Raw genomic sequence first — 16,196 nt, forward strand, 5'->3', positions numbered from 1 at the left:
ATGTATTATATGTGTATAATTATGTATAATCAACGTAGGAAAAAAATGGTTTTGTATGTCAATATTGTTTCATAACTTGACCAAATTGTGCACTTTTAACAAAGTAGTCTATGTAACTATGTTCATCATGTTCCCACTATCTCAAAGGCGGAGTTCTCAGTAGTTTTATTGGCTTATAATTTGTATTTGTATTAGAATATTTTGTCTAAATATTTAATTGTTAATTCAATAACTAAGACGAGTTATGAATTGACAGAAAAGTTCAAAATGCTTAAACTTCACATCCTTACTCCAATAACAGTTTTATTTCAGGCTCCTTAAAAGTACCTTGCTCATCAATTCTCTTCAATCACTTTTTCGAGCTAAATCGGCATGCATGTGTGTCCCCTTTGAAATCTTATGTCATTTCCGATAATTATCAAAAGGGCCTATACATGGAAAGAAAAAGAAAAAAATAAAATTATCCAATGAAGGAAAAGGCCCATGGTTTCACAAAGTTGCTAAGCTCAATTAAAATGTTAGTGCAAAATACAAAATTAGTCAGTCGGATAAAACTAATTGCATTCAATAAATATATATATATATATATTATCGGCTATTTTTTTGGAGCGGCTAAAAATATACATTTCTCTAAAATATCTCTTGCTTTAGCAAAAAAAAACTCCATGGGCAACATTTCGCAACAGACAAAGTAAGCAAAGGAAAATTTTATTAAGGCAGCTAAATTATCTATTTTTTAATGTTTGGTGTGTCTGTTGATATGGGCATAAGTTTGCAGGATGTCCCATTTCTACATTACAAATGCAAGTATGCAACTCTCATTCGGCTTGTCAAAGTTTTGTACTTTGGTTGCTCTATTAATTATTTAACTACTTGTTATACACGTCATTTAATGTGAGCATGTGCTACCTAATTCTTCACTAATAATCCTATGCAAAGAAAAGATGAGAAAATCTAACTTTTGCCTCTATGCTCTATTCCTCCCTTTCTTTCTTGTCCATTAGCCTTATCTTTCATATGAATCGAAGCTGCAGATGAAAGCAATTATTGCCGTTTGGACTGGACCACAATATAGTTTGTTTTCTTTTTAGCTTTTGTAACATAATGTGAGTCTTTGAATTTAATTTTGAAGAATTCCGGATTTGAAAATGTATTGCGTGGCAGAAAAATCCAATAAATTATGACCCGTATAAAACAGAAACATAATATGAACTGACAAAATAAAAACAAATAGAAGTAGATAAAAAAATATATACCAATAGTATAAGGAAGAAAGAACTCCTCTCGTAGTTTTGATTTGCTTCAGTATATTGAGTTTTAATATGGTAAATAATAAACGGAGGAAATAAATCATGAGCAGTGGTGTTTCAGAAATAACATAAACTTGAAGATCAGAGATAAAATACATGTGCATTTTAGAGTAAAGATGTTCTGGTAGGCGATTTATTGGGTTAATTTCACCGAAGGTCATCCAACTTATCATTTATTTCACAAAAGTCACTTATCTATTTTTAATCACTTAAAAGTCACTCAACTTTACATTTGTAACTTAAAAGTCATTCTAGTTCAAAACCTATAAAATATCCAATAAAAAATATGACATGGCATTACATTTAATTAAAAAATCTAACAATAATACCACATAAGCTTAAATAGACCATATCTAAGTAAGACACATTTCTTCTTCATCCCGATTTCAGTCGATTTTTTTGAATATTAGTTTTAATTTATTTTATATGAAAAACCGACCAATAATGCCATATTAGTGACCATGGGTGAAATTAACCCGCGATTTATTAGTCAAGGAGAAACAAGGAACTTGTCAAAAAAAAAAAGTGCAGATTTTTCTTCTAATTGCTATTTCAACGGCACATTCTCTTCCTACAATTGAACTTACTGCATATTAGGAGCTATTTGCAAGTAATAATATGGCAAAGAAAATAGCAAAACATCAGTAGAAATCTCAAGAATTCTTAACAAAATGGTGGAAACTCCAAATTGACAGCAGCTGGAAGAGGAACTAAGGGTTTGTTTATTATGATGGATAAGCAAAAAAAAAATCTGGGATAAAAATTTAATATCACCTTATCCCTTATTTGGTTTACTAATCATGGGATAAGCTCAGGATTAAAAATACTGGGACAACTTAAAACCTGCCATAGGGTGTAATAGTAATCACAGGATAAAACAATAAAATTGACAATCTCATAACAAATACAACATACCAATCAGTCAATATAACTAATCTCAATATAACTAATTCCAGCATAGCTCGTCTTCAAACCAAACGAACCCTAAAAGTGCACCAATTTAACAAACAATGAGGACTTTTAGAGCTTTTTTAGGCTTTTTAATCTCAAAGATAAGAGGATATTTTAGGCTTTTTAATGGAAGGACACTCAAAACTTCAACCCTTTGTATAAGAAAGAACCCTTCAAGTTTTTCATCATTTGTAGCAACTGCAAATGAAGAGGGATACCAAGTACCAACCAAATGGAGATGAACTCAAATGGAGTGAATAACAGCTTGGTCAGTAATACCAAACAAAGATTCAGTTGGTTGAATGATGATTAACCGTTAAGACATTAGACTATACATGTGACTAAGTACGAGGAAGTACATTCCACCAGAAGGAGGCCTCACAGAGTTAGTTCAGCAGTTCATTTATCTACATAACTACAACTCTAAGCAAGACATAAGGGATAAACAGGAGTATACATATTATACTACAAATATTACTGCGCAATAGCAAGTGGACACAAAGGTACCACTACTTGTTAGAGTGTTAGGAGCATGGCAAAAGGGGGTCGGGTCCCTTGAGTCATTTGCAGACTGTCTTGAGTCTCTTGGCAGCTTGAACAAATCCCACAATTACCTGCAACTCGTCCAATTGCTTCACCCAAAACAAGAATCACAAATGCAGTAGTTAGTAGCCCATAATTCGGAAAATTTGAAGTATAATATAACACATATAAGAAGGGCGAATATTGTGTTTGCCAAAACTAACAAAGTGTCATTGACAATAGTTTGGAATTGCATCGTGCCAAAATCGATCAATTCGAAAACTTAATCAAAATAAGTACCCATAACACAAACACCAGATTTCTTTTACCAAGAAAATGGTAAAACATGAAAAGGAGGATTATATATAGAATTATACCTAATAATATGTCTTATGGAAGTGCTATGAAAATATCGATCTCAATTAACATCACATTAAAATAGATCAATCATAGAGTTAGCAGGAGACAGGAAAGAAATCTAATACAGAATCTCAAAGCAACAGCAAGACACAGATAACTAAGAAAATACCTGCGATGTGAAATGCTTCTGGACAACATCAATTAGTTGCTCCTTCGAGGGGTTAGGTATAGCTTCCCTCTATTCAGATGGGCAAACAAGAAAGTTGGTAATGAAGCTAATATCATATATACTAATAGAAAGGATGATAAAAGGAAAACTGGTAACTATTGATCCCCTTACAAGGTTAAAGTGTCGCCAATATCTCCACAGTGCAGCCATCTCGAGTTTGCTTAGGTCAACCTTCTGTTAAATAATGTATTTTTTAGAAAATTTAAGAATGTCATAGAGTCAACAACTATTAGCTAAAGATAAGTAATGTCTATAAAAAGAGCTTCAAATGTTATAATACCATGGACCCACGAGGTGTAGAAATAGATCCTTTCGATTGCGAGTCACATGAAAGGGAGCGGCTCATGGCCTTGTGGGAACCAGACGATTTATGTACGCGGTGCCTTGGTCTATGAGACTTTTGAGTATCATCGGATGCTAAAGAAATAGAAAGCAAATAAATCACATAACTTTATAATAGTGGGCCAAATGACAATAATCACAACAAAGAAAAAAGAGCTTGTAGCTGCAGTGATAAAAGCAAAAAAAAGTTTCTGAACAGAAAGAATCCTATGTAACAGATGTATAAAACTTTGACATTGCAAATTCTCTTACAATAGGAGATCCAAAAGACATACAGATGGCAGCAGAATATATAATGTCATAAACTTCCCCAAAATTATTACTATATAGCAAGCCAAACCCAAAAAAATTAAAATGAGATTAATCATAAATTAGGTAACTTACCCATATCTGAACCATTCCAGTGGACATTTTCAAATTCGAGGTCATCATCATCCTCATTACCAGTAGGAGGTTCAAGCACACTTAAAGCATTCCTTTGTAGTTTTACCTCTATGCCATTTGTAAGAACCTGCAATTTATTCAGTGAACCAAGCATTTAAATGAATTCCAAAAAACAAGAAGCAATATATCACAACAATTTGGTTACGCAATACCAGAATACCCCCCAAACCCCAACACACACAAAAAAAAAGAGTACATTTTACATTAAACATTTAACCCAAAAAATAAGATTAGGCTAAAGGAAAAGACAAAAGAAATAATCAAGTAAATCTGATTGTCCACATTGAGGATATACTTCCTGTTTAATTCTGACACATCAATTTAACAACAAAATCATCACGAGGTTAATCAAGCAAGAAAACTATATGTAATCTGAAAAACTCTACAACAAAAGAAGCTAACTCCTCTCTTGTTTATTCTTTTATACAACAAGAATACTGGCAGATTTGTTGAACCCCCAAAATTCAACTAAGCCCAAAAAGTAAACAGAATCTTTGTGAAGTAAAATTCATCAGTATCATAAGACCTGCTCAGAGCAAAAATGGCCAACAAATAATTACTTTTGGTGGAATCCAGAATCTCTCCCTCATTATCATTTTCTTTTTTTCCTCTTTTTTCAGATAAAGAGCTAAGAATCTTCTCCTACTTCTATTAATTGAAGATAACAATATTCATTGTTAAAACTTAAACCTTCCAATCTGGAGATTCCCATAAACACTGACGAGAACATTTTGAAAAGAAATTCATCGCAGAGACACTGAAACTCAAATTAGCAAACAAGGCAATGTTAAATCCCCCACCCCAAATACCCTGGAACAGATAGAACTCCTTAAAACACTAGATCTATCAATATAAAGTAAAGCACGGAATTGAACCCCGTTTTTTGAGACAATGAGAGGCCTTACTCTTAAAATGGCAAATTCAAATTCTGATAAATTGGTATATAAACACCCCCAAGGACTTCAAATAAAGAGAAACAAGAAAAACTTAGAGATAAGACCCTATAAAAAGGCAGCAGAATTTGAAACAGAATTAAGTAAAAATTGAAACTTTGTGAACTGAAAACTCAAAATAACCAAACTAATAAACAAATCATCCGTATAAGGAAGCAAAACTTTAATTTTAGTATCATCACACATGGCTTTAACAACCCAACATTGAAGACCCAGTATAAAATTAAGTCACAACCCAAAATTTCAATTTCACAAACAACCCATTTTCTCATAAACAAGAATAAAAATCAAAGCTATATAGTAAAATGAATAATTAATTACCAGCCAATGCCAACCACCAAGACCAACAGCTTTCTTAACAACACCCTGAAGACCAACTAATACAGACTTAGTCCTATTATTCCCTGTTACTATAACCTTTGTATGTCTTGGTAATACACTTAATTCCTCTTCACTGCTATCTCCTCCTCCGCCACCGCCACCGCCACCGCAGCTTTGTTGTAACTGAGCAGTACTAAACACATTGTTATTAACATGCACTGAACTGTCTACTGTTTCCAGCATTTTCCTTTAAAAGAAAATTCTCAGAATAACCGTATCGAACACCAGAATTCAGTCGAAGAAACTGAACAATATAGAAAGATCACACATTGTAGAATTCGAAAAATGGGATTTTGATTGGAAAATAGTTGGAAAATGAGGAGAAATTTGGGGAATAAAGAGAATGAGAAAACACAGTTTTTTTTAAGAGAGAGAGAGAGAGAGAGAATGAGTTTGTCTGTGTGTGTGTGCAGTGTGTGTTTTTTTCTGCTTTTCGTTGTTTTGTAATTTGTAGTATTGATTTGCTTGATATGCAGTAATGTTTATGAATCCCGAAGAGTTGGAATGAACCAATTAGAGTCCGCCACGTATGCATTAAGGGGCCGTCAATCATGCTCTTTTGCGGCATGATGCATATATACCATTAACCGGTTTCCAGTTACCACTATCTGTATTGGAGGTGGGGGTGGGGGTGGGATGGGGTGGGGAGAGGGTCTGTTCAGTTCGTATGTTATTAGGATTCAAATGCGTAATTATAATTTGAATTAGAGCCCAGTGGAAGTCGAATTGTTCTTTCACGAATTACATGCTCCTTTCTATTATAAATAACAATAAGGTTTGAAAGCAAGAGTTAATATATCTAACTTTTATGTGCTAGTTAAAATGTCACTACGGTTTCGCACCGGAAAGTCTCACGTTGAGGGGTAAAGTACTTCCTAACAAAAGCGATTCCATATCCAGAGCTTTAATGTAGGTATCGGATATCGAGTGACAAATAAAAAAAAATTAAGTAGTATTTTTGAATTACATAAAAATAATAAATCATTTAAGGTGTCTTGTTCCAAAGTAATCGAGATTTGATTAGTTAAATCATCTATATTAATTCTACTCTCTTCATATCAATTTCATCTGAATACTAATACTAATGTTTTAACAGAGAAAATATGTGTTTCCGCTATGAGCTTATTTTTCACATTTCAATTTATGTCCTTATCTTTATTGCTGGATTTAATGTCCCAACAAACTATTTTTTTTAAATTTGAAAATGAGATTAATAATTAAAAATGCTCTAAAAGATGGTTATAAAAGAATATTAGTAAAAACAAAATTCCAGTCTAAAGAAATACAATAATCCTTTGAACGCTGTCTTGAGGAAAAGAAAAGAAGTAACGTATGTTAATGGAAAGTAACGGAAGAAAAAACCGGGAAATCATCTGAGGGACCCACGTGGAAGAGGAAGTCTCTACCTGCCGTCGGTGTTGTCTTTATCCGACACTGCCCACGCCTTTATTTTTACCCCAAATTAATTGGTTTAATATTTTAAGTATGTGTCAACAAAACAAAAAATCATTTCTTCCTTTTAAATTTGGTTTTACTGTACAAAATTAGTACGTATAATGTTATTAACTGAGATGTTTAAACGATAAAACTTACTTTAATTAAATATTTTCATGATAAAGGCAATTAAATATAGTTTTATGGTCATGCAAAAACTTTAAAAAGATAAATAATTAAAAAGTAGGCATCATACTAATTTATATTTAAACTTAAAGAGGTTCAAGCGTGAATTAACGGGAGAAGAAATAAATTAAGGATTTCCTGACAAAAATATATTCCGGTTAAATATAGAAGAGTACAAAGAGTAAATGTAATTTACTGAATTCTTCGGGATTGGGAATTTCAACCTCTTCTTCATTTGTTAAATGATGCAAATAACCTTCTAGCCAAATTAACAACAATCACTTGGTCATTGTCGAGATTTTAAAATATATATATATATATATATATATATATATTATTTAATTACATGATGTTTAAATCATATACTTAAATTAAATAGCCCCAATGTCCGACTCGTATCTCTAAACCACTTTTTGAATAATAATTTGAGGCCTATGTACATTACCACTGAGTATTTATTTGAATTCATAACCTTTTACACAGATTACTAATATAAATTTATATATATATATATATATATATATATATATCAGATACGTACTACTATCTAATATCTGTTAATATTTTAATAAATTTTATATATAAATTTATTAAAATATTAACAGATATTAAATCTGAATCTATAATTTTAATAATATAATAAATTAAAATTTTAAAAATTAAATTCATTAAATTTGAATCTTGAATGCGCCTATGGTAATAATGTACATGGTAAAATTTATTAATGGAGAGTTTCCCGCCATTACAGAGATAGTAGAGCCGTAGATCTAGAGCGTCGGAGTGTTAGAACCGTCGGATGATTAAGCAGATAAAAAGAATCGGAGAAAAAGACAGACACGTTGTGATCTTCCACATAACATGTGTAATCATCACACAATTTGAAAGCAAAGTTTTGTTCTTCTTTTTCCTCATAAATATACCTTAATATTAAAAAGCAAATTTGACAGAAAACGATAAAGCAAAGCCAGTGGGGATGCATTATCCAAGGTATGAGATAATGTAGTCAAACTAAATGTCTTTTGCTTGAACTATTTATTTAAAGATATAGTATATAATTAATCTTACACTTATATTAATACAAAAAGACTAGGGGATATAATAATATTTTATGCTTATTGACTTAAAATATTACATCTATCTATGGAAAAAGTTGGATACACAAGATTAATTAAACTTTTTTTCGTTGATCAAAGATGGTCCACTTTTTTAATTTCAACAATTCGATTATTATGTCTTGTACTCATACATAATTATCGTACTAGAAATATATTCTCTAGTGGACTGCTGAATAGTAGATAATCTCCCATGATAATAAAGTTTTATAATCAAGGCATTTGTTTTGTTGTTTTTTTCTTATTATAACGTTGTTTTTGTTATAAAATAAAAGCAACTTAGTAAAACATGAACAAGACATGTTGTTATGAAATAAAAGCAATTTAGTAAAACATGAACAAGAAATGGAGATAGAGAGAAGGAAGAGATTTTCTTCTTCAATTGTGTGTATTTTCCTATCTATTACAAGGCCTTTATATAGGCATGAAAAGTGAAGAAAAATATGTCATTGAATATGTCATTAAGCATAGAAATATGTCATTGAATATGTCATTAAGCATTTGAGAAGATCATGGAGGAAGAGTAGACATCCACCATAATTTGATTTTTCTTATAACACTCCCCTTGGATGTCCATAGATAATGTGCCTCGTTAAAACCTTATTAGAAAAAAAAAACCTATGGGAAAAAAAAATCCTAGTAAGGGAAAAAGAGTACACATATTTAGAAATACGTCTTTTGGTTGCCTCGTTAAAAACCTTGAAAGGAAAACCCAGTGGGACAAAACCTTGTAAGGAAAAAAAAGTACAACGCGTATTAACTCCCTCTGATGAGAGCATCAATTCACATCCTTGAGCCTTCACATCCCAATCTTGTACACTAGTTTCTTGAAGGTTGACGTCGGTAGAGATTTGGTGAACAAATCAGCCATATTATCACTTGAACGGATCTGTTGCACATTGATATCACCATTCTTTTGAAGATCATGTGTAAAAAATAACTTTGGTAAAATGTGCTTTGTCCTATCCCATTTTATGAATCCTCCCTTCAACTGGGATATGCATGTTGCATTGTCTTCATACAAAATTGTGGGTAGTTTGTCACACTTCAAACCATATTTGTCTCGAATAAGGTGTATTATAGACCTCAACCATACACATTCTCGACTTGTTTCATGAATAGCAATTATCTCATCATGATTAGATGAAGTAGTCACGATTGATTGCTTAGTCGATCTCCAAGATATGGCAGTGCTCCATATGTAAACACATAGCCTGTTTGAGATCGAACCTTTTGTGGGTCATATAAATACCCAGCATCGGCATAACCAACAAGATCGGGACTGCAATCATTTTTATAAAATAATCCCATACCGATAGTCCCTTTTAGATACCGCAATATGTGTTTGATTCCATTCCAATGTCTCCTTGTAGGAGCAGAGCTATATCTTGTTAAGACATTAACTGAAAAAGTTATGTCAGACCTTGTAATGTTAGAAAGATACATTAGTGCACCAATTGCACTAAGATATGGTACGTCGGGACCAAGAAGCTCTTCATTATTTTCATGAGGTCGGAATGGGTGTGTTTTATCCATATAAAATTGCTTTAAAATTATTTTAGTATATGTTGATTGATGGACAAAAATTCTATCTTTCATATACTCAATTTGTAGACCAAGACAAAATTTTGTCTTTTCAAGATTTCATTACAAATTCTTTCTTTAGATAGTCTACTACTTTAGGAAGCTCTACTGCTTTAGGAAGCTCCCTAGGAGTTCCAATGATATTTAAATCATTAACATACACGGTGATTATAACAAATTTAGATCCAGATCTTTTTATAAAGACACAAGGACAAATTGAATCATTCCTGTACCATTCTTTCAACATGTACTCACTCAGGCGATTATACCACATGTGCCCTAATTGTTTCAATCCGTATAAGGATTTTTGAAGCTTTATTTAATAAATTACTTGGAAACCTTAATATGCTTCAGAACAATTTAAATCCTTCAATGATTTCCATTATACGCATATCACATTTTTTTTGTATTGCCAGATTAAAATCTGAAATGGCGATATCCACCACAGGAGAACATATCTCTATATAATTAATGCCAGGATATTTGCAAATCTTCTTGTGACACAAGTCGTCTTTATGTCTATCGACTTGACCTTCTTTTTTTTTCACACAAGAACACATTTATACCTCGACTGCTTTATACTTTCAGGTGTTGGGACTATCCGTCCAACTTCATATTTTTCATGTGAAATTAATTTTCATTGCGTATTTTTTATTCGGCCAATTATTTATCTGTCCAAATTTCATGACAGATTTGAGCTCAAGATCCTCGTCAATATTAATAATATTGAGCGCTATATTATATTAACAATATCGTCGACGATCATTTTATATCGGTTCTACTATTATTCAATAAAGGCATAACTTATTGAGATCTCTTTATCTTATTATTTTCAGGTACCTGAGCCTCTCCCATGAGGTCTTATGAAGTGTTATGCCATGGTGCTCTTCTAGAGCACTTGCCTCCTTATTATGACCATCTTGAACATTTGCTCCTCTCCTTCTTCAAGGAGTTTTATCTTTGGAACCGATTAGTCTATTATGCTTTATGCATGCCATGAACTCTATTCATTATGGACTTTATTTTATTTCGAGCATTAGCAGCTGAATATGACATTTAGCTTTGGGTCAGCAAATACGCCCGGCAATATTTTGCAAATGAATTATCACTTGAACTTCAAGTTCACATTTTCTCGTACGAGGATCTCGATGTACTCATAATAATTCATTACATGCATTACTTTTTTAGCTGCCCATTTTCTCCCCCTATTGTTGGGATCACCAACACATATCCCTAGCCTTATTTGGGGATCCATCTTTGTGCACTGTGGTGGAATAATTAAATCATATAGCACATTCATATTTCTAGATGAAAATTATTTGGTTCCTGACCCTGAACCGATTGTGATAGGGAGAACTCATCATAACTTGGCTAGATGCTTACAAGTGCTGTTGTATATTAAATAATACATCAAATACCAAATTTTATTTTGACAATTTTGTTCTCATAACCAATGGTTTAGATATAATTGGAGGCATACAATTTCTACTAAACCAACTTGGAAATAAACCAGTATTATCAAGATAAATCATCATAATTTATATTCTGGAACTGTGCTCTAATAATTTGAGCAATCAATCTTGCAAAAGCCAAACTACAAGTTGATAACAAATGCACATGTGACCATAAAATAGATGCATCTATGAAAATCATATAATAGTAAACGGTCCACATGGAATGTGACTGGGCCCATATATTATCACCTTTTATTCGTTTCAGAAATCAAGGGATTCAATCCCTAACCTTAACTTGTATATCATGAGAATAAGCAGCACAAGAGAATTCTTGAAGAATCTTATATTTCTTCAATATATGCCAATGTAATTCTCAATTAATTTTTTCGCATCATAATTGAACCGAGATGGTCAACCGGTCATGCCAACTAATATTTATTTCAGTAAACCTCTAGTTTACTTGTGGCTTGTGATTGCATCATCATGCTTATACTTGTGTAGTACAAATAAAAGAAAAGTCAGGTAACCTTTCATATTTACCCGGTATGATTATAGTAATATAAAGATATTCAATCTTCTTTTCATTTATAGTCTCAATATGCCAACCACTTTGGCTAATATATTTGTAAATCAAAATATTTCTTTTGAGACTTACTACAATATTAATGTTATGAACAATTTTATTCATTCGGGTAGTAACAAATTAGTTCTTTCAGAACTCTTAACTGTTTTTGTACTACAAGATCTTTTGTCACACCATCCATATAATGAATGTCTCCTTCACAAAGAGAATCATATCATAACAATTGTAATGTTCAAAATCATCACAAGCAAAATAATTTTTTTGCTTTAATTTTGCTTTTAATAACTTTCATAAGGCATGACAAAATATATTTTGGCGTATCATATGCATGCGACCAATGATATATTTATGTAACTACACAATAATATTCATTATCTTTCTTTGTCTCAAACCTCCATTAGAGGTGAGTTGTAGTATTTATCCAACTATGCACAAGTACATTATTATGCATAATCTTTATCATATATATATTTTCACATTCACTTTCAGGAATGAGTATGCAATCTCAATATTTATCACAAGTCACATTCTCTTCAAAGAATTTCTCCCTTTTTATAATTACCATAGTGATAACTATTATTATTTTCGCCTTTCGCACGCCCACATTCATTGGTCAACCACTTGTCTTTATTTAGACTTATTATGCACTGCTATCACATTCACTTCAAGAATGGAGCAAATCAAGTGGGACAAGCTTCATGCTTTTTCATGAAAATTACATTATTTTTTCTTTAGTTATTATTATTATCAATATGGTGCATTAGGACTCAAACCCAATGCCTTACCCATATAAAGGCATGCTAGGCCATAATGCGTTGGAACTTGAATCCAACATCTTTTCATCAACATAGTGCGTTGGGACATGAACCCATTGTCTTACCCTCAAACTTTGGCATAATGGGCCAAAATTCACTAGGACTCGCATTAGAGCCTTTAAAATATTATTACTTCATAATTATAGGCATAAGTAAATTAACTTTCAAGAAGACATATATAACTATTTCAATCTTCAAACAATTCCTCTACAACAAAAATGCTAATTAGGATATATGCCATTTTATTTTCAAATGATACAATCACTTTTATATTTTAATAAATTAATTAGGGAAAAGGTGCAGATAACCTATAACCACTTATATTTTAAAGACTATAAGAACTTCACCAAAAAATCCAATACGGAGGAATGAGCCTTATGTTTCCAGCAAAAATATTTAAGGCTTAATGCATAACTGTGACTATTATAAATTATAACTATATTGAGTTTATATTGATTGTATATTCGAATGCCAAATTTGCAAGGTACTGTAAAATCGCCTACATATTTGATAATTTTGCTTTCAATGAAATACATCATGTGATGGTAAAAATATTATTACTAAATTACCTTAATAATTATCTATCATAGTATGTAAAAGGTCAGAACATATATATACGTTAGAATATTATCTTTGTCCTATAAGAGATGTAGCAAATAAAGACATACCTTTCCAGTTCTTTATTTCACTGGATACAATTGAAAAAAATATTTTTACTAAACACTGCACATAAAGTTAATGCAAAGATATGAAAATATGAATGGGTTTAGATGGATGTAAAACTTATCTTTGTATTATCATCCAAGACATTTTTCATTGTACTTGATCTCATTGCCTGCTTATAACTTACATAGTCTTGACATAGAAGATTATGAAATGAGCAATTCGTGCTGATAACGTGTTATAAAATAAAAGCAACTTAGTAAAACATGAACAAGACATGTTGTTATGAAATAAAAACAATTTAGTAAAACATGAACAAGAAATGGAGATAGAGAGAAGGAAGAGATTTTCTTCTTCAATTATGTGTATTTTCCTATCTATTACAAGGCCTTTATATAGGCATGAAAAGTGAAGAAAAATATGTCATTGAATATGTCATTAAGCATAGAAATATGTCATTGAATATGTCATTAAGCATTTGAGAAGATCATGGAGGAAGAGTAGACATCCACCATAATTTGATTTTTCTTATAACAGTTTTGTTGTTTTTTGGCCTTTTTTGGTCTTGCGTCCCTAATTCTTCTACTTATTTCGAATAAGATTATTATTGTAGGAGAATAATAATTATAAAAAAGAAAAAGTTGGTTTAATCAACCAACAAGAAATAATAGTTTTTCAGTTTTAGCAAAAACATAAAACTTTTCTTTCTTGATGTTTGGTTGAAATTTTTTGAATAACGTTTCTTCTTGTGTTTGATTAAGAAAACAATTTTTGTAAATAGTTGAATTTTTTTTGGCAAAAGCTCCTACAAAGTTTTAAAGCAAAACGAAATTAAGGTTACTTATGAAACTATCACCAATCAATATTCTTCTAAACAGATATAGTGTTTTTACATCGAGATGAGCCATCCTTCTCAAAGTACTAACATTGTTTATCGGATCAAATCGGGTAGATTCAAGTCACGTGGTGACCATTTTATCAAATATCTCTCACTTAGATATTGCAAATCTATACTATAATCTATGGCTGTCTAACGGGACGGGACAGAACGGGACGGGACAAAATTAACGGAACAGGACGGGACGGGACGACATTTAGCCAGGACGGTGGCGGGACGGGACAAAATGGGACAGGACAAACGGGACGAAACGGTAGGTCCATCCCGTCCCGCTAACAAACGGGACGGGACGGAACGGGACGGGACGGACGGTAGGCCCATCCCTTCCCGCTAACAAACGAGATGGGACGGGATGGGACGGGACGGGTTCGCGGGCCTTAAGTGCCATTTTTTAAAAAATTATTTAAGTATAGAGTTTGACAACGGATATTCTTTTGGCAATGACTAAGTTTTTAAAGTTTGCAACATCTAGTTTTTTAACTTATTCAATAAATTTAAAAATTAAACAAAAATTAGGAAACTAAGTAAAGAATTATAAAATATTAAAACAAAAGACTTGTAATAAAATATTCTAGCAATTATAAATATATAATAGAGTTATAATTTATTTAATATAATTTCAATCCATTAAGTAACTAAGTAAGAGTGTAAGACAATTCATAAAACAAATTCAACGCTTAGAGCCTTTTATTTTATTAATAGAACTTTCAAATCTCACATACAAATATAATTCTTTTGAAGAGCACCTAATCTACGCAGCCACCTTCTAGGAAGGGTTCTGTTTGAACTTTGAACTAGGCCTCTTAGTAGCCAATAACAAATTATCATACTAATATTTGTAAGCTCCTATATAACTTCGTTGTAACTTATCTATAATTTCTCTCGGACATTGTTCTGGAATTGGCAATGTTGATTGATGTTCCATGAGTTCCATGCCGTCATCGCTCCCAGTGCTAAGTATCTCATTGTATTCTTCTTCTTCCCTAGTGGTTAATTTTTCAAAACCAAGATTTCTTCTTTCTGAATTAATCCAATCTCTGAATAATACGGAAATCTCTAGGCTGTCCTCCGCTAATGAATGTCTATGATCTCCGATTTGAAATCTTGCCGCGCTAAAAGCACTCTCCGATGCTACTGATGATGCTTGAATAGCAAGGATATCTCGGGTCATTATGGAAAGTGTTGGAAAAGCCTTGCCACGCTCCCTCCACCATGCCAAAAGTTGTTCGTTGCCTTCTTCGTCTTTAATACTTTCCAATCCTTGATTAAGATAAGAATCAAGTTCATCATCAATAGAGGAATCAAAACCTGTTATATCATCCATATCTTCCCATAGAACTTCTACTCTAGACTTAGAAGTAGAAGGAGCAGTTTCACCACCTGTTGTTTCCATAGATTTATATTTATCAAACATTGATCTAACATAAGAATATATGTTAGCTTGGCATTCTTCGAGAGATGGTTGTTCATTTTCTTGAATTGCTAAATTCTCACAAATTTTACGAACAAGTCCCTTTGCACCTCTTAATTTTAAAGATGGGTTAAGTATAGTAGAAATTAAATAAACTTGGGGAATAGGGAAAAAATACTTTTTAAATTTTGTAATCATTTCATTAATGGCCGGTGCATAAGTTGGATTAGTTTTATACTTACCAAATACAACAGAAATTCCACAAATATACCATAATATTTGTGTAATAGTAGGATAATATATACTAGAAAATTATTTTGTAGCATAATAAAATTTTTCTAAAAATTTAGTAAGCTCTTTGATCTGATCCCAATCAGAATCAACAATTTGATCAGCGGGGATACCATTATGCATATTAAATACCTTTTGTATAGGCACCCGATAATCATAAGCAACTTTAAGCATTTCATAAGTAGAATTCCACCTAGTACAAACATCTTTTGGAACTTTTCTATATGGAAGGTTAGCACTAGCACATTGTTGAGCAAATTCACGAATTCTACT

The 16,196-nt window shown here is 32.1% G+C and overlaps 1 protein-coding gene across 2 annotated transcripts; it reads right to left on the reverse strand.

Annotated features, from left to right (window-relative positions):
- Nucleotides 1–2,500: 2,500 nt before the first annotated feature.
- LOC104111309 (uncharacterized) lies at nucleotides 2,501–5,947 on the reverse strand. 2 transcript variants are annotated; one of them, XM_009620983.3, is made up of 6 exons: nucleotides 5,433–5,947; nucleotides 4,099–4,225; nucleotides 3,653–3,789; nucleotides 3,484–3,546; nucleotides 3,313–3,381; nucleotides 2,501–2,893 (listed from the first exon to the last, which is right to left on the reverse strand). In XM_009620983.3, exons 1-6 carry the CDS (start codon nucleotides 5,673–5,675, stop codon nucleotides 2,822–2,824), a joined length of 711 nt encoding a protein of 236 aa, XP_009619278.1. In that variant the 5' UTR covers nucleotides 5,676–5,947; the 3' UTR covers nucleotides 2,501–2,821. The 2 variants fall into 2 exon arrangements, with proteins under 2 accessions (XP_009619278.1, XP_009619279.1); XM_009620984.3 differs by having other exon boundaries at nucleotides 3,484–3,543; nucleotides 5,433–5,818.
- Between the last annotated feature and the right edge of the window lie 10,249 nt (nucleotides 5,948–16,196).

Source organism: Nicotiana tomentosiformis, chromosome 4 (genome assembly GCF_000390325.3).
Source record: "Nicotiana tomentosiformis chromosome 4, ASM39032v3, whole genome shotgun sequence".
In the NCBI taxonomy this organism is placed as follows: Eukaryota; Viridiplantae; Streptophyta; class Magnoliopsida; order Solanales; family Solanaceae; genus Nicotiana; species Nicotiana tomentosiformis.

Excerpts from the sequence above, each read along its gene's own strand:
- LOC104111309 (XM_009620983.3), bottom strand. The coding sequence starts at position 5,675 with ATGCTGGAAACAGTAGACAGTTCAGTGCATGTTAATAACAATGTGTTT. Across the intron at positions 4,226-5,432 it reads TTGGTGGTTGGCATTGGCTG|GTTCTTACAAATGGCATAGA; the intron begins GTAATTAATTAT and ends AATAAATTGCAG. Across the intron at positions 3,382-3,483 it reads ATTGGCGACACTTTAACCTT|AGGGAAGCTATACCTAACCC; the intron begins GTAAGGGGATCA and ends CCATCTGAATAG.